At 42.0% G+C, this 19,164-nt stretch overlaps 1 protein-coding gene across 3 annotated transcripts in view; it reads right to left on the reverse strand.

The window, feature by feature from the left end:
- Positions 1–3,401: 3,401 nt before the first annotated feature.
- The window catches only part of WASF2 (WASP family member 2), a 56,971-nt gene continuing 41,208 nt past the window's right edge, over positions 3,402–19,164 (reverse strand). For all 3 annotated transcript variants that reach the window (XM_089479562.1, XM_089479561.1, XM_089479560.1), the window contains 5 exons: positions 18,904–19,021; positions 17,232–17,356; positions 14,369–14,524; positions 10,344–10,849; positions 3,402–9,349 (listed from right to left, as the gene is read on the reverse strand). In XM_089479562.1, coding sequence (XP_089335688.1) covers positions 9,192–9,349; positions 10,344–10,849; positions 14,369–14,524; positions 17,232–17,356; positions 18,904–19,021 — 1,063 coding nt within the window. In that variant the 3' untranslated portion in view covers positions 3,402–9,191. The remainder of the gene's footprint in view (positions 9,350–10,343; positions 10,850–14,368; positions 14,525–17,231; positions 17,357–18,903; positions 19,022–19,164) is intronic.

Here is a 19,164-nt window from a genome sequence, read left to right on the forward strand (position 1 = left end):
ACACTGCGTTGTTGCCTTTGAATTGCGTATTGTCTTATATTAATGGACTTTGTTTTAAAACACTGTGCAGAGATCACCTTGAGTATTCCACTCATTAGAAAGGCAATCAATTTTTAAATTGGACTAAAAGCATTTGTTGGCTTAATCGCTAGATTAAATCAATTAAACCTTTTAATTTTATTCATTGCTCACAGGTATGGATTCCAGCTTCTCTTCCATTCCAAATAACAACTAAGGACAGGGTTGGTGTCAGGGGTTCAACACTCTGCTGAGGTAGGAGGCCAGCTCCTGGAGATCCTGAGCTCAAGCTCCAACCTCTTTCTGTTTGTTCAGTTGCCTTCACCAAGCAAGCAAGCTAAGAGGAGCCTTCCCTTCTCTTCCTGGGTGGCTGCATGGATTGGGGCCAAGGAGAGAGGACAAATAAATGGGGAATGGCAAAAGCAACATGAACTCATTGTCAGAATCCACCTTCAGGCAATCATTCAGGGTGTATTCTGCCATGAGGTTTGTAGAGATAGATAGATAGATAAGACAGATTAGATAGATAGATAGATAGATAGATAGATAGATAGATAGATAGATAGATAAACTGCAGAATGGGGGCCAGTGAATAGGCTCTCACACACAAATAGAGATAGATAAGCATATATAGAGAGGGAGTAGTGATATAGATAGGCATTTTTGGGAAGGAGGACTGCCACCATGGGGAATGGGCCGAATGGTCACATATCGCAGACAGGCAGTTTTATGAGGGCTGGATGGGTAACAGATACCCTAGATGCATACATCCTTAGATCTCTCCTAGTCAAAGGAACTAGGAACCAAATGGTTACTCCCCCCCTTCTTCCCCCCTTCAGCACAAAGGGAGGAATTTTACATCAAAGCTGAACAGAAGAAAGTGCCTTTGGAAAAAGCAACCAAAGGGGAGGGGTCTGGGGGATTTTAAAGTGCTGTCTCTATCTGGAGTTCTCCAGATTCAGCAAAGACGTTTTACATTAAGTTGTTGTGGATTTTTGGTCAGAGCAATCCCAAGTCTCACACTCATCATAGGTGAGTTCACTGAAGCCATCTTCTCCCAATGTTCCTCCACCAGCAAATAAGGTGACCGATGTATCTGGCATTGGCTTTGGGAGGAGATAATTCTCTTCAGGAGAGCAGGATGGGATAAAGGGGAAGAGCAACCTCCTTCCATATACAAGCATCCCCCCTTATCTTCAGATTATTTATCCACAGCTTGAAAACATTCAAAAAGTATAAATTCTAAATAGCAAAGCTTGATTTTGTCCTTTTAGATGGTTTTTTATTACTTAAGGATGGGTGAATTCATTCACAGGACTGGATTTTTTATAGAAAGGTCTCCTTACCTGTCACAAACAGATGTCTTCCATCGGCTGTTTCTGAATGGGTGGAAGAGATTACAGAAACTGAAATGGAGAAACTGAACTGGGATGAGATAAATCATTGGGATTTTGCAGCAAGTGGCAACTCACTCATTATTGGTAATTTGATAGTGAACATATTTTGGAATGCTTACACTACAGGACTAGTTAATAAATAAATGGATGTTTTAATAAACAGTAGTGGCTCTTCCTAGGCTGGGAGAATGCTGAACAATGCCACTGTGTCAAGGTGGGTGAAGGTGGACAGCAACTTCTCCTCATGGTGCAGGAGTTTGATGGCAAGGCAGGGCACTTCAATAAACCTTGCCTCAGGCTATCAAAGCCACAATGTCCCTCTTAACTCACATTTTTCTATTACAGTGCACCTTTGCTTTACGCGGGGGATCTGTTCCAGACTTTCCAGCGTGAAGCAAATACCACCTATGCTCAAGCCCCAGGGCTCGTCATGCGGTGGTGCAGTGACATGCATGCGCCCCATTCATCCCTATGGGACACACCGTCCCTTCTCCCCGTGCGGCTTTCAGCATATGCTGAAAGCCGCGTAAAGTGCACCCGCGTATGATGTGGGTGCACTGTATCACTAATTGCAGCAGTTACATTTTATTCATAGTCTGACCAGTGGGACTCTAGCATTTGAAGTCTCTGATAACATTGTGCTATGATAAGGTTACCTTACAGTTACTGTTAAGGTGCAGATGTTGCCTTTGCAGATCTGCTAGCATGTCTGATACAAGGAAAGTGATAATTAAACAGATGTCTATCAATGTCTTAGCACAGAAAAAGCAACACAGAAGCTTCTTAACAGCTCAGTTGTGCTTCTGATTGCCAGGCACAAACAGGGCACAGCTATTACATTACACTTGCCCACCAGCTTTCTCAGGGTTCATCAATGGCCTCTGTTGGAGGCCATACTGCTGGCCTACAAGGAACACCATTCCCCAACATAGGATCCTTCAGATATTTTGGACTACAACTCTCATAATGTCTAACCACTATCCCTGGCTTGACTTGATGGCAGCTGCAGTTGAAAACAACAGAAAGCACCAGGTTGGGGAAGAATCAGACCCTTGGTCTGATTAAGCAAGATTACTCCTACGGGTTTACAGACGGAAATGGATAAGAGGAGTATAAATCCATTGTCAGACCCAACAAGAGCAGACCCATTAAAGCAAATGGAAACTGTTAGGTGAAAATAATGTATATAAAATAAATGACACTGACTGCATTTGGTGTACCTTAGTTGGGACTAACATTGGATTTAGCTCAAGATTACTGTATTTTCTGGCATATAAGACTACCTTTTTAACCCAGGAAAATCTTCTCAAAAGTCGGGGTCGTCTTATACGTCGGGTGTTGTCATATAGGACAACTTCCAAGCCGGACTGGAGAATCTGCAGTCACCGCATATGTAACTGAAGGGCGGAACAAGCTGCAGGCGTCCGGGAAGCCCGGGGTATGGAAAAAAGAGCTGTGTTTGCAATACCGCTCTGATAGTCTTGGAGACAGGGAGGGCTGGACAGGCAGGGAGAGCTGACCAATCCAAGCAGGCTATGTATACAATAAGTTTTCCTGCTAAGTATCTGCATGTCATAAGCATTTGAATTAAAATTAACAGATTGAAATCAAATCTGATTTTTTAAAAAAAATTATTTGGTGTGCTTTGGAAGAGGAGTAGTCTTATACGGCGAGTAGATCCCAAACTATATTTTAACTGGAAAAGTTGGGGGTCGTCTTATACGCCCAGTCATTTTATATGCCGGAAAATACGGTAGTTTATCCATGTCCTGGAGCACAGGGGAATTTGTTTATACAGACCAGTGAAAGGTAATCTTTTGTGTGTATGTGAATTCATGTGTACACATGCAGCTCAGCACACTCCAAGAACTACAGCAAAGAGGGATTCTAGTACAACCTCCAATACAACCGCCAGAATCATTTTCTCTCTTCCAAATCACATCATTCCCCTTATTCTCAAAGAAACAACATGGATACAACTGCAAATTGGCTAGAAGGGATTTATCACTTTTTAAAAGTTTACATAGTAAAAAGTATTTTAAATCACATGTTCATTACAAAAAGTCTCCCAAGAAAAGAGAGAGACAAGACTGAAAAGATTATAAAAGCAATATTTAAAAGATTGGATTAAGAACTGCAACCATAGACAATAAGATGAACAGAGTGAATGAGGGTGCCAAAGTGAAGCGACATTACAGACACTAATGATGATGCTCCCCCTCTTCACCCGAGATGAATAGGCTGCAATCTGGCACTGAACAATGAAGCTTGTACAAAAATATACAGTACATTGTACTGGCCCCAGTACTGAACAAGGGTAGGACATTACAGAATTTCCCCTGCTAAAACCGATTTTCCTGCATCCATCCTGGACACCAGAATAGACAACTGCTAAGTCTATGGTGACAAACAGACTCTGGCACACGGTAGGTTTTCAATGTACAGTTGGCCCTATATCCATGGATGTTTTATCCATGGATTCAACCATCCATGACTTCATAGTACTCAAAACACATATAAATTCCAGTAAGCAAACCTTGATTTTGCCATTTTACTTAAGGGACACTATTTTACTATGCCACTGTATATAATAGGACTTCAACATCCACAGATTTTGATAGCCATGGGTGTGTGTGTGTGTCCTGGAACCCCAGTGGATACTGAGGGCCCACTGTACAACAAAGAGGCTGTTTGTCTATATGCTTTATCTCAAGAAAGCCAGTGAAAACATATATGGTCATTCATATAAGATTTCAGAGTGTTGGCCTTAACTCAGAATTCAGCCATGCAGGAAACCCCCAAATCTAACAGCCTTTCCCTATGGCTAGTATGCTGAGTTACCTTTACAAGAAATCAACCTTCATCAACATGATACCCTCCAGCTGTGTTGAACTTAAATTCCCAGCAGCCACAGACAATGCATTCACTAGCTGTGCTTGCCATGGATTATAAGAGCTGTGGTTCAAACCATATGGAGGGGAGTGGACTTGGAAGATAATGTAGAACCTTCACTATCCAATCCTTTGTTTTAGCTTAGTCCCTGTGATACATCTGAAATAGTTAATCTTATCAATATAATTGTCATATGAAAATAAGGCACTTATAGAAGTTATTTACCATTCTAGATAGGAAAACAAAAATGTTAGTTTTTGAAATCAATTAAATGAATCAAGTTAAAAGCTGCAATTAAAGAAAATCAAATTCCTACCCATTTCCCACACCAAGACCAGTTCTTTTTTAATTGCTTAACAAAGAAATCAAAAGCAGCATGGCTTGAGTCTCTGAAGGCACAGGTACAGTAGCCTGTTAAAAGGGCACAGTTCCGTTTAGTCAGGCATATTGTTTGAGAGCAGGCACATTTTAAGAGTCCCGGCTTTCCTAAACGGTTGTTTGAGATAGGTCAGTAGCTCTCTGGGACTCTGAAAAGTCCCTCTCCTTGGATTTGGTCAGCTGTGTAGGAGAAGCAAGGGAAGGATTAAAAGTTCAATGACTATAATATTTTTGGACCCTGTATTCTGCATCTGCAGGTAGTCTGCAGTTCAGAACTGTAGTCAAAAATGAAGAGAAAATACTGTAGCCCAAGACCACAGAAAAAAGAGGGGAGGGGCAAGCATAAAATATTCTGTGAAGTGAAAAGAATACAGAATGAATTGATGCCATTTCTGCCATCTGCAAGCAGCTTTAATGAATTTTCTTAAGAATTCTGAAATTTGAAAAGAAAGGTGAAGTGTGAAGCAAGATTCCTCCACCTTTGTTTAACTCAGTGATTTCAAAACGTTGGTCCTCCAGATGTTTTCGACTCCAGGTCCCAGAATTCCTGATGTTTTGCCAAACTGGATAGGGCTTCTGGGAGTTGAAGTCCAAAACACCTGGAGGACCAAAGTTTGGGAAACATGAAAACTGAATCAGGGTTCCTGCTCTCTAGAATGCTGCTAGTGCTACACCAAAATTCAAGAACCCAAGAAAATTAGCTAACAAAACTCATAGGTTACCACCAAAAGATCAGAGCAGAGTCAGAAAACCCAAAGCAAAAAGTTTTCGGAAATCATTCTTGGCAACCATTTCCCCTCTCCCCCATTTTGGATAATCAGTCACACTGACATTTCAGGACATTTGTTTCAGATTCAAATAAAATAAAATAAAATAAAAATCAAGGAATTTTTTCCTCCATTTGACAAGAACTGCAAGCACAATGTAGGATGTGGCCTGTGTATGCCCCACTACTTGGCTAGTGAACTGTGAGTGGAGGTCAAAAGCATGTTGGCTTGCCCTATCTTTGAATGATGCAATCTGGAGACAATTGATTTTTACAGGACATTCGTGTTAACTATGCAGATCATTCTCCAGGTCATTATATTTCTTCATATAAGGCAGAAGGAGACCTGCTAAGAAGATGGAACTATTATTAACTATTTCTGAAGTCCTGGGTAGAGTTCTTCTCCTGGGCCACTATTCCCCCTAGCATGGAACTACACAGAGAATTGCTTACTACTGAGTCAAGCCACTGGTCTGTCTAGCTTAGTACTGTCTACGCTGACTGCAGTGGCTTTTAGGAAGGCATCTTTTCCAACCCTATGTGAATATACAGGGGGCTGAGTGGCAACTTCTTCATGCAGAGAAGAAGCTATACCACAGACAGCTAATGTTCTATCTACTGCTGAAGGAATACAGACAGTTAGCACCTCTATCAAAATGCTTAGAAAGCTAAGTACACATTGGAAACCTCATGTTCATATTCTACACTGTTTATGGATTGTCACTGCCCCAATTTCTGTACATTCCATTGCCAACTCAGATTGAAACTGCCACCCAGTGTGCCATCATTTACAAGAATATGGGAGTGGGGAACACATTAGCTAACAAAATCCCAAGTGTGGCATGATGGTGACGGCATGTTTGTGAGTAAACAGGCCAATATAAATGACTGAACACTAGGATTTGTATGGTGTAGTGTCTAAGTTATGCATTCCAAACCACAGTAGAAATGGCACCTTCAAGGACAAATGTTCTATGGTGGGATACAGACCAGCAAAATGTAGCATGGTGGCGGCAGTAGGGTTAGGAAGCGCGCACCATTCGGACGCTCCCTAACCCTAGTACGTACTAGAATCATAGAGTTGGAAGAGACCGCAAGGGCCATCCAGTCCAACCCCCTGCCATGCAGGAAATCCAAATCAAAACATCCCCAACAGATGGCCATCCAGCCTCTACTAGGGTAAGCCTAGTACGTACTGGCAGCAGCAAAATGGCGGTGCCCTGTCTACATGCGTGCCACCCATTTTGACGCGATGGATGCTTAGTGTCCGCATGTCCCGGCATCATAAGGACATCACAAGTGCACCATTGGTGCACTACGACGTCTTTATGGCGCTGCAAGAAGGACCCGCTTTTTGCAGGTCCTTTTTGCTGCGCGAGGGAGCCGCACGGTTTGTCCACTGCGGCTCCCTCACACAGCAAAGCAAGACGCCGACAGATCGCCCTTTTTGGGTGGTCTGTATACTGCCCATGTGAAAGACAGCAGCTAGTTTCTCCTGGTCCTTTAAAATATATTCTTTAGAACTAAATGAATTGGACAACCTAGAAGCATTATTATAAGCATCTTGTCTTCTAAGATCTAGAGTGATTTTTAAAGTGTGTAAATCACCAACAAGAGTGAATTGCCCTTTCTTTAAGATACTGAAAAAATATATTCAAAGCTGTTCAGTGCTGCAAACAAAAGCACCAGAATTCCAACAAGGAATGTCTGAAGGAACTTTCCCAGTGGAGTTTATAGATGAATTCTCCCCCACTTGGACATTAAATTAAGTCTGAAACACATCCTTGTCTGCTTTTGAGACTTTGATTCAAGAATGTGAAATGTGTGGTGCTTTACCTTTTGAACTCTTAACTCTGCATATTCCCCAGTATTAACTATGATGGATGGGGCCAATGGGAGTGACAATCAAAAAGCATTCAGGGGGCCACACACTTTCCCATCCCTGCTTTGGTACCTTGGCTAAATATAACACTGAGCTCTAGGCTTTGCTCCAACACCCAAAGTTCTAAAAGAACCAGACTAATCATCATCGTAAGAGCTGGAAAGAGAAGACAGACAGAAAGAAGATTATATCTCCACCAGCCAATATTATCTTTCCCTGGTGTTAAAGTCTTACAATGAAAATTGTAGTGAGAAAGAAGGGAAGGTAAAGATAGGCAATTTCAGATTGGTAAAAAGGTAGGAGGGTATCCTAGTGGCACCTAAAATCAGCACCTTCCTTATGAGAGTGCCCAGCATCATTCAGTAAACGGGATCCCTCAAATTAGTTTAAAGGCTTGCCCTTTGACAGCTTAAATATCAACTTGCAAGGAAATCCTTGCAAGATAGAGGTATGCACACCTAATGCTGCTGTGCTGATCTTAAAAGTAAAATTTAGTGAATATTTCCATTTATAACAGTTGTCCTCCATGAACCACTCCTACAAACTGATGTTACAAATCCGTAGATTTTATGTAATAACAGAGAAGGCTAGCTACTCAACGGTTAAAGTAGAAGTGGGGAAATGCAGCCCAGAGGTGGCATGCTGGCCCCAAGCCTTAAGACTCAAAAATCTCAAAAGTCCTCACTCCACTTTTTAAGAGGAAAATCTTTGAACTTTGGCTTACTTTCTGGTTTAAGAAAGTCCCCCCCCCCTGCACCAAGAAACGGGGAAATTGTCCCCGCCATATTACCTGCTGGTCATAGGGGAGGGGGGGGGATTTACAGCTTGTTTTTGTGGGGAAAAAAGAATGGGCAGAATAGTGTGCCTTCCAAAGTCTAGTGAGGGGTGTACCCCTTAACCTTGGTTAACTGCCCATTCCCAGGCCAAACCAAGTTAGTATGGTTGACTATACAATGTACATTACAGATGACCAAGCTCATCCATAAGCAGGCACTCTGTGATTCCTCAAAGCCACATGTGATATCTGGAGGGGTAGGGTTCTTGATCCAATAGCTATGATTTGCCACTGTCACCCTTTTCCAAAAAATATCCTTCCTGGAGTAAGAATATGGACTCCATTGCTTATAATTTCCTATCTGAGGTGCTGCAAATTCTTCCCAGTTTAAGAAATACCACATCCATTAATAAGAACAGTTGAGCCCAAAAAAATTGGCAAAATATTTTTGTTCTCTCACACATTTCTCCCATTTTGTCTATTTTTTGGAGGGAAAGTAGGTGTGCAGTTCCACAATATTTCTTGTTAAAAGCTCTGTATATGGTACAACTCTTAAACATTTGTTTTAAGTTTTGAAGTTAGCATTCAAGAAGACTGTAAAAGGGATAGAGTGGGAATCAAAATCTGAGCCCATTTCCTGGGTAAGAAGGCAAGTCACTATTTCATAGCATCATTTACTGTTATGCATTTCCAATGCCCAACATACAGCTACACAGAAAGAGCATTGCCTTTAGGTTTATTGGCCTTTAACATGCTTGTCATCTTAACAAACACTTTTTGAATGCAAAAAGTGTCCTGCATTGTTAAGTCTTTTTAAAAAGTATATTCCTAACCCAAAATAAATCTATAAATAGACTCTGCCCGTTCCTTGGACCCTGAGATTCTGGAGATATGGGGAAAATTTTCATTTTTCTCCTTGCTGGGCAGGAGGCATAATACCAATAAAATAAAGATTATTTGGAAGCTTGATACTTGAATCTTTGGTTATTGGTCAAGAGATAAAAAGTGAAGAGTTTTTGCAATCTGGGAAGTTATGTGCATTTCTCTCTCTGTTGCAAGAAAGCCTGAACGATGGGTTGAAATTTAATCAGACCAATCATCCTCATCAAACTCTGAAGAATCATCCTCTGAATCGCTGTATTCTACTGCAATGCGGCGTGAAAGAATGGTTGCAACATCGTTGCCCACAACATCTCGTTTCTCTTGTTCGCGCTGCTCCTCTACTTTGCGAAGCTGGAATCCTGGCAGGGAAGGAAGGAAGGTTATTGATTGCCATTTCCAAGCAACAGGTTACTTTTAGTGTCTTTCATAAGGGCCAAAGGAAGGGCTACTCTAAGTAAGTAAAACCACAACTTAAATAAGGATTGAATTATTGATATAAGCACCCATTGTTAATAGAATGGGCTTGGGGACAGGATCTTCAATAGGACCAAATGAAATATCCCATAATAAGTAACTTTCAGTCTATGTACTACTGCTTTATGTTAAATGTTTAAAGGGATGGTAGAAAGAGAGAAATGCATTGCTAATAAAAAGCAATGCTGAAGACCACTTGAAATAGCAGGAAAATCTCAATGCAGATTGTCTGTGTGAATCACAAATGATGTTGGGTAACAGCAAAACATACTGGTACAGTTCGCCCTTTGTTTACGTGGGGGGATCCATTCCGGACTCCCCCATATAAAACAAACACCACCTATGATCGAGCCCCATTTAAATAAATGGGGCTCGTGCATGCAGTGGCATGCACACCCCATTCGTCCCTATGGGACGTGCCGCCCCTTCTCCCCACACAGCTTTCAACATGCTGAAAGCCACGTAAAGCATGCCTGTGTATTACGCAAGCATGCTGTATAAGGCAACGATGGGCATTCTACTTTGGAAAAACAGAAGCCAGCCATTATTTTGATATTCAGTTTTATGACTTTCAATTGATCCTTAATAATTTATTCAATTATTTCTCTTGTTTGAATCAGCCTGAACTAAACTTCCTATTGGAGCTTTCTGATGACAAATAACCAAAAAAGCAGTCAGGAAGTGTGGATGTTAACACAGTTTTCTGAAATGCCACTTGGTTAAGATGTGTGGTGTATAGACCCAAAGTTGAAATAAAACTGAAAGGGGATACTCCTAACTCTAAAGGCATTGCCAGTACGTTTTTATGGGCAAAATACAAAAAGTAATATTCAGTTTCAGACAGTAAGACTTGGATTTACAAAACAAAAAAGGACTTACCCTGACGAATGGCAGAAAGCAAGTCACTTCTAGCCTCACTAACAGCAGGCAAGGAGGATTTGGGCTTGGAAGGCACTGAATCCGATTGTGGAAGAGGAGCTTCTGAACCATCCATGCCACCAAAAGATGAAGGAGGAGGACCAGGAGGGGGTGGGGGTGGAGGAGGAGGAGGTGCATTGCCTGGCTGCTGGGATAACTGGGGTGTAGGTACAATGGCATACTCTACTACTGGAGGTGGCGGTGGTGGAGGGGCTGCAAAATCTGGGTGTGGTGGGAATGAGGGTGGAGATGGTGGAGGTGGGATGCCTGCAGTCGGAAAGCCAGCAAGTGGAGGCGGGGGAGGAACACCTGTCATAGGTGGTGGTGGTGGTGGGGCAGGAGGTGGGGCAAAGCCTGGTCTGGCCCCCTGTGGTGAGCCCACAGGAGGAGCTGGTGGAGGGTGGCTTGGGCTAACTAGGCTGGACTTTTTCAGCCCTCCAGAACTGCTTTGATTGTGTGCTGGATAGCTGTTGAAACAAAGATTGAGAAGAAAGGAGACAGACAGAAATGTTCAATTAGTTAGAGCATAGACAAAGAAATCTGCTATGCTGAAAGGACAGCAGTCCATCTCAGCTTTTTCTGACATTCCTCCCTGCACAAGAGCCTACTCAATTGGTTCTAATCTATTAGTCCAGGGGTAGGCAACCTTTTTGAGCCGGGGGCCGGGTTGCTGTCCCTCAGACAACTGGGGGGTCGAAGCCAAAAAATAAATAAGTAAATAATTTTTAAAAAATTTAAATAAATAAATAAACCAGGACAAATGTAGGACAAAATTTTCACATGGTGGACACCTTTTTTAAAAAAGTGGAGGACACGTGAAAAAATTTGCTGATTTTTTAAAAAATGTTAATATAAATGCATGTTTCTGAGGCTTCTATAGACAATTGCCCCTGCGCGCGAGAGGCCAAAGGCCCCGGCGGCAATCGGCGGCAGGACCGGGCTGGGGCCGGTCCCAAGGCCTCACTGGGCCGCTTCTGGCCCGTGGGCCACAGGTTACCTACCCCTGTATTAGTCAGTCAGTCAACCTTTATTAGGCATAGAAAAACAACATGCATTTACAATATAAATTTACATAAAATTTACAATAAAATTTGCAATAATCTATTAGATCACCCTTGCCTAAAAAATCTTGGGCTTTGGGAGTATTGAACTATCGCTCACTCTCTGGACCTCTCCCAAGCATCAGTCTCAGCATGGAAAAGGGGAAACAAACCTCAGCGTGCGTGCACACGCACACACACACTCTTCCCCTTACCAAAAGCATCTCCAAGGCACATGGCTTGCGAGAAGGAGGACAGACCCCACTGTCGCTCTGCTTGTCACCCCCAGGACTCCCAAGGCTCATAGCTTGCAGAAATAGAGGACAGGGCTTTCTCTCTCTCTTCTTCTCACCCCCAGAACTCCCAAGGCGCATAGCTTTCAGAAATAGAGGACAGGGCTTTCTCTCTCTCTTCTTCTCACCCCCAGAACTCCCAAGGCTCATAGCTTTCAGAAATAGAGGACAGGGCTTTCTCTCTCTCTCCTTCTCACCCCCAGAACTCGCAAGATTCATGGCTTTCAGAAATAGAGGACAGGGCTTTCTCTCTCTCTCCTTCTCACCCCCAAGACTCATAGCTTTGAGAAATAGAGGACAGGGCTTTCTCTCTCTCTCCTTCTCATCCCCAAGACTCATGGCTTTCAGAAATAGAGGACAGGGCTTTCTCTCTCTCTCCTTCTCACCCCCAAGGCTCATAGCTTTCAAAAATAGAGGACAGGGTTTTCTATCTTTCTCCTTCTCACCCCCAAGACTCATAGCTTTCAAAAATAGAGGACAGGGCTTTCTCTCTCTCTCCTTCTCACCCCCAAGACTCATAGCTTTCATAAATAGAGGACAGGGCTTTCTCTCTCTCTCCTTCTCACCCCCAGAACTCCCAAGACTCATGGCTTTCAGAAATAGAGGACAGGGCTTTCTCTCTCTCTCCTTCTCACCCCCAGAACTCCCAAGACTCACGGCTTTCAGAAATAGAGGACAGGGCTTTCTCTCTCTCTCCTCCTCCTCCCCAAGACTCATGGTTTTCAGAAATAGAGGACAGGGCTTTCTCTCTCTCTCCTTCTCACCCCCAAGACTCATAGCTTTCATAAATAGAGGACAGGGCTTTCTCTCTCTCTCCTTCTCACCCCCAGAACTCCCAAGACTCATGGCTTTCAGAAATAGAGGACAGGGCTTTCTCTCTCTCTCCTTCTCACCCCCAGAACTCCCAAGACTCACGGCTTTCAGAAATAGAGGACAGGGCTTTCTCTCTCTCTCCTCCTCATCCCCAAGACTCATGGCTTTCAGAAATAGAGGACAGGGCTTTCTCTCTCTCTTCTTCTCACTCCCAAGGCTCATAGCTTTCAGAAATAGAGGACAGGGCTTTCTCTCTCTCTCCTTCTCACCCCCAAGACTCATAGCTTTCATAAATAGAGGACAGGGCTTTCTCTCTCTCTCCTTCTCACACCCAGAACTCCCAAGACTCATGGCTTTCAGAAATAGAGGACAGGGCTTTCTCTCTCTCTCCTTCTCACCCCCAGAACTCCCAAGACTCATGGCTTTCAGAAATAGAGGACAGGCCTTTCTCTCTCTCTCCTTCTCACCCCCAGAACTCCCAAGACTCACAGCTTTCAGAAATAGAGGACAGGGCTTTCTCTCTCTCTCCTTCTCATCCCCAAGACTCATGGCTTTCAGAAATAGAGGACAGGGCTTTCTCTCTCTCTCCTTTTCACCCCCAGGACTTCCAGGCAAAATGGGGTACAAGCCTGGGCATACTCTCTTTGTGCTCCTTCTCTCAGCACCAGCTTGTTAGGTCTGGCTCCGCAGGAAGGCTGAGAGCCTGGGAAACAGACACACACACACAGAGGGAGAGAGGAGGAGAGGCGAGCCAGTGCCGGGAGCCGTTACAAGGCTAAAGAGGAAGGTGGGCACTTCTTCTTTCACAAAATCTATTAGCATTAACTCATTGACCCTTCCACAAGTCTACCCAGGATTTTGGAGTTCATTTTGGGGCATAAATTTTTCGACTTATAGTCGAGTATATATGGTAAATGAATCCATATATTTTCCCAGGTCTTACTATCAAGTGAAAGGGAAAGTTCTGCTTCCCATCCTGCCTTATGAAGCGTTGGGTTCCCAAATGTTTCTTCTAGCAGACAATGATATATGTATGCTATTTGGCCTTTAGAATAAACAGCCGGAGAGACGCACATGTTTTTTAAAAAAGTAAGTGGGCGAGGATATTCCTGTATCTGAAGCAGTTTCTTTAAGAATAATTGTATCTGTATTATTTGATACCAGTTCTGATGACCAGGGCCCAGAGTACCAATTAGTTGCTCCATTGTGACAGTTGTCCCATTGTGGAACAGGTCCCTAACTGTATATATGCCATAAACCTGGAAAGGCAACTACCTTAAGATAAGGTGACTATAAGAAACACCCCCAGAATTACTCTGAAAATGGAAGGTGAAATATTAGAAGTTGATTTTGCAAATAACAAAAAATTCATGATCATAGAAACATGTACATAGGCTTATATCTCATGTTTTCAAACAGCAGTAGTTACTCCCTATGTAGTAGATGTCCCGCTATTTGTAGATGAATTTCAGCTATTTCCCACAAGCTTGCTTTACAATGGCTTCAAACAAGACAGACTTGTTCCACACAATAACATAACACATTTTACCCTACATTGGGGAAATATACTGTCTTCATGTAGGATAAATGTGCTGTGTGAAACAGTGTAAAGATGATCTGGCAATAATACATTTTCTCATGTTTTTGCATGATGAAGGCAACATATTTATTGTATAATGCTTTATGGATTTCTTTAAAACAGTCTCCTGCAAAAACACTTGGACACTTCATGAATGAAGCTGATGAACAGGCTCACTTTGGCCCTGCCTCAGCAATTGTTCTAGAAAATGACTAAGTACATTTTTTTCCCTTTGCCAACTGTGACTTCAACAGTACTTACGTAAACTCCATTGGTGGTGGTGGAAGACTGTCATCTGTGAATGCAGGAGGGGATGGTGAAACTGAATCTGGCTGAGGAGGAGGGGGATAGTAGTTGGCATCAACACTTTCATTGGAGCCAATGCTACCATTCTGATAGACCATGTTAGATGGGTACCTAAAAATCAACAAAACCCCAACTATTATGACAGATACCATACTAGCCAACATTCTTCCTTTTAATTTCTTAGAATGAAGTGAAGAATATTTTGAGTGTATTTGTCAGGAAAAAGAAGATATGGGGACATCAAAAACAACAATATTATGGTACTGATACTATAAGCATCCTATTTGACAGTTTGGACTGAACTTCTTTTGACAAAGGTTGTTTTTATTGTACAAAGAAGGAGCTTTTGTAACCTGTGTGCATGCCTCTTTCCCTGGAGTAACAGGAGTTGGTTTTCCTTCTGAGCCCATTTATATGACTTATTAAATGTCTTCTCTAAATATTTCTGGTGATGTAAGATTGGTTCAGTCCTCTGCTATTCGTATGTCTATTTGTATATACAATACAGTGGTACCCCGGGATACGAATGCGCCGCCTTACGAAATTTCCGGGTTACGAAAAAAATCAATTGAAAAATCCATTTCCGGGTTACGAAGGTTATTCCGGGTTACGAAGAAAATTTTTGGTGCTTTTCGGCGCGATTTCGCACGAAATCGCGGCTTTCGCTATTAGCGCCTATGGGCTTTTCGGCTAGCGAAAGTTTCCGGGTTACGAAAGCGGCGGCGGAACGAATTACTTTCGTAACCCGGGGTACCACTGTATAGCCTAACACCAGAAGCATTCTTCTGGGTAACAGGGCAGGGGAAATTAAATCAGGTTTATCTCCAGCTTTTCCCCATTCTATAATTCTGATATATCACGTACTGCAATCACTATTTATTTATTTTTATTTATTTCCAAGATTTATATCCCGCATTTCTCCACAATGGGATTCAAGTCTATACCAGTCTTCCTCAACCTGATACTTTCTAGATATGTTAATGATGGTTGGGGTAATGGAAGTTGCAATACAACAACAACAACAATAACAATTCCGACAGATCCTGGACTGGGAAAAACTGCTACCATTCCCAGTACTACAGTACGAGGAAGAATCCTGACAGGATAGTGACAGTAGATGATATATGTCTGAATGCTCCCCCACATGTCAGGAACCCCCTGCCAGTTAAAAGTGAACATGTTGGGAGATAGTCCTAGTTCCTGGTGTGTTAGTTCTCCTTCTGCAACACCTGGGAAGCTTATCAACATGTGATGCTCCAGTGGCAATCTGAAATGATATAGTGCAGGAAGTGGCAGTGTGACAGAAGATATACTGTCAACATAGCTTAAGAGTTTGCCTGATCTTCTGTTAGCAATTGGATGGATTTTGTCAGCTGAATTCTTGAAAAAAACCCAGAGATTTCTTTTGCGCAAAGCAAGTTCTTTGACAGGTACCTGGTCTCATGCCTTCAGATTATCTGTATTTTAACACCCCTTACACAAAATTGAGAAGACAGTACCTTTTCTTCAACAGCTTTGGGAAATATATTTTTTACAGGTGTGGTTTACCGGGAATTGTTTCCATAACATCATAACAGCAATCTTACGGGATCACACCAGTAATCCACCCAGTCAAGCTCTACAGTGGCCAATAACATGCATTTTGGAAGCTCATGAATAGGACATAAAGGCAATCTGCCCATCCTCTTTTTGTGCCTGAGTAACAGTTACTGAATACCATGTAACTGCTGAAACCTAGAGGTTATTTATAGACCATTATAACAAGTCACTGAAACATTTTTTCTGACACCTTGGAAAAGTTGCTTTTAGATTACAACTTGGGGAAATTCCACCCAGCCAGTGCAGCGGCACCAGGGGTTGGGAAGGGGATTCTGGGCGTTGTAGTTTACAAAGTGACATTACCAAGCTATGATTTTTCCTGTAGCAGCAAATTCTGTATGTTAATTCCACGTGCTGTAACATGTATGTCCTCAATCTCTATGCATCAGTGTCTCTGGATAACTCTGAGCTTTTATTATTAGGTGAAGAAGAAGAAAACATTGAGTATATCAAGTAATTCAAGAATAAGCAGTGGTGGTTCTTCTACTTAGGATGATTTCCCCCATCCCCACACACCTATAAGAGAAAAAATATTTAAAAGGGGAGGGGGAGCTTTGTGGAAGAGCAATCATGGGTCCACTTCCATTCAGACTGCAATACAAGCAAATTACAATAATTTAGAGCTGCAATTCTTAAATGTAGCCAGCACTATGTCTGTACTAATACAACTCTGATCTACCAACAGAAAGAGGAGGAGCAATCATGTCAATCCCTATAGAATCAGTGCTGGCTCAAAACACTATCACACAAGTTCAGCAACTGATAGGACAAGACTGTTGGGCTGCATAGCATGCAATCAGATGAGTTTCCCATTGTACACCTAATATATATCACATGTCTCCTTTGCTCTCCATTTATACATTTCCTTCTTTTTTCAGAATTATGTACATACATCCTTGTGGAGCAGACTACTGGGAGCAAAATGTGTCAGAAATCCTCTAGAAAGCTATGTGATTTACAGAGCCAGAAATGCCATGCTCCCAAGCCTTTGGATGTCTAATCTGAACTACTATATACATACATACATACACACATACACACACACACACACACACGGAGCTCATACATTTTTTCCAGAACACACTTTTCACTGTCAAATGGTAATCTAAAACCCCTCTAGGATGAGCATATCAAGGTGAGACCGGAAGAATTACAGGGCAATACAAATCACTTTCAGAGCAGCCAGAGCAGCCATGTCCAGAACTGGGATTTCTCTTACCCTCCTGGTTTTTCTCTTGGCTCAACAAACTCTTGTCCCATTTTCATTTTTTCCCATTCTTCCTTTCGGCTTTTGATTTTTCGAGGATTCACATTTCCTCTGTTTGGGTTATCTTTCTTTTCTTTCTATAAAATAAATATGTATTTTAAAGATCAAGCCAAGATGATTTTGAATAAAAACCAAGTTAGATTTGTAAAAACATACTATTTTATTTCATTGACAGTAGCAAAGATGTCCCATCTATTCTCTGAGATCACACAGGATCTTTTAAAAACTTATTTCCTCTCTGCTGGAGAACATTATTTATAATGTAAGAGAAAAGACAAGCACAAGGCACAGAAATTACTGTAAAAGCTTCTGTTTTATTTTCATCATTCTATTATCTGTGAAGTCTATTTTAAATAAATTCAAAAACTCAGAACTCTTCCTAATCCTTGTTTGAAATGGAAGGGCTAACTGGCTAGTTAAAGTCTTAGCTAGGAAAGTGAATGCCTGAACAACTGAATTCTCCAGGACAGTGTCCATTTCCCACATTGGACAGCTTGGAAAATAATGCTGTAGGAGGTGCTTTGGTGGGTGGATTTACACATTACTGAAGCAATTTCCTATCACTGGGTTTGACACTATCCTGGCTGCATAAACTTGCAGCTTTAATGCAGAAAAACTGTATACCAGTGTCACAGAGCAGCTTTCTTCCAGTCACAGCATCCAGCTGTGGGAAGGAGCAAGTACATCTCTCTCCTACAACATGGTCCAGGGTACCATTTCTCAGGTTTCGGAAGTGGTGTGTATTTTACTTATTCCAGGGGTTTTCCTTCAAAGGGCATTTTACAAAGAAAGAGTGCTGTCATCATAGAATCCCCCTTTTCAAAAACAGAGCAGGGAGCCAGAATGCATGTTTGCACATTCACATGAACATATACTGCCTGACAACTGTGAATGCCACTTTCTCCCATGCCACTGGGGAACATCCCCAACACTATCTGTGGCCCATAAGACAGGAGAAACAAGCATGATGTGCTTTCTGCTCAGCCAGCACAAGAAGCCATTCCCTCTTCATAGCCACAGTTTCTGAAACTGAAGGAAAGCTGAGTCCATTTGTCCTTAAAGAAATAATGTGAAGGGGAAGAGGCCTGGCACAGAAAGCACAATATCTGGCACGTTATATTGGAGACTGACTAGTTTCAGCACTTTCCTGTCATCTTGAAAGCGATCACAGGCCATAAAAACTGAAGAGAGACAGGGTTAGGAGACAGGGGATACATTATAAAAGGTAGGGTAGTATGATTTTACAGTTTACAGCCCAATTCTTTGTATATTTATTCAAAAGTAAGCTCCGCTGTATTCAACAGGACTTACTCTCAGGTAACTGTACACAGACTTACATCCTTAGCACTAAAACAATACATTGATAAGATTTTGTGATGAGGCTCTAAATATCGCCATGTAACAGAAGAAATAGCCAAACACCCCAAGGGGTAGGTCTGATGGAACTTTTTCTGCTTAAACTGAAATCATAAGAACTAATCCAGTTGTGTAACAGAAATGTCTATGTTCACCTCTAAAAGAAGCTTGCTTCAATTTTGATAGCTGCCACCTATTATGGTTTTCCTCCCATGCCTTGTTTAAGTGCTAAAAAAACTCAGTAAGAAAAAGATGCCCTTAACCTCACCCTATGCTTCCGCTTCTCTTTCATTATATCCTTTGTATCCTGCAGCATCTTCTCCTTCCAAAGATCAAAGAAATATGATGGATTTGTATAGAATTTAAGTGCTTCTTTGCCATCATCCCTAGGAAAAAGGATACATATATATACAATGAGACACACACAAACATCTGGCACAAGGAGGAGAAATGTTTACCTAGAGACCTAATACAATATGGCCCAGATAACAAGGTACAATGAAAAGATTCCATATTGCTAGTCCGTAAT

Source organism: Sceloporus occidentalis, unplaced genomic scaffold (genome assembly GCF_023333645.1).
Source record: "Sceloporus occidentalis isolate IW3139 unplaced genomic scaffold, rSceOcc1.0.p SCAF_13, whole genome shotgun sequence".
In the NCBI taxonomy this organism is placed as follows: Eukaryota; Metazoa; Chordata; class Lepidosauria; order Squamata; family Phrynosomatidae; genus Sceloporus; species Sceloporus occidentalis.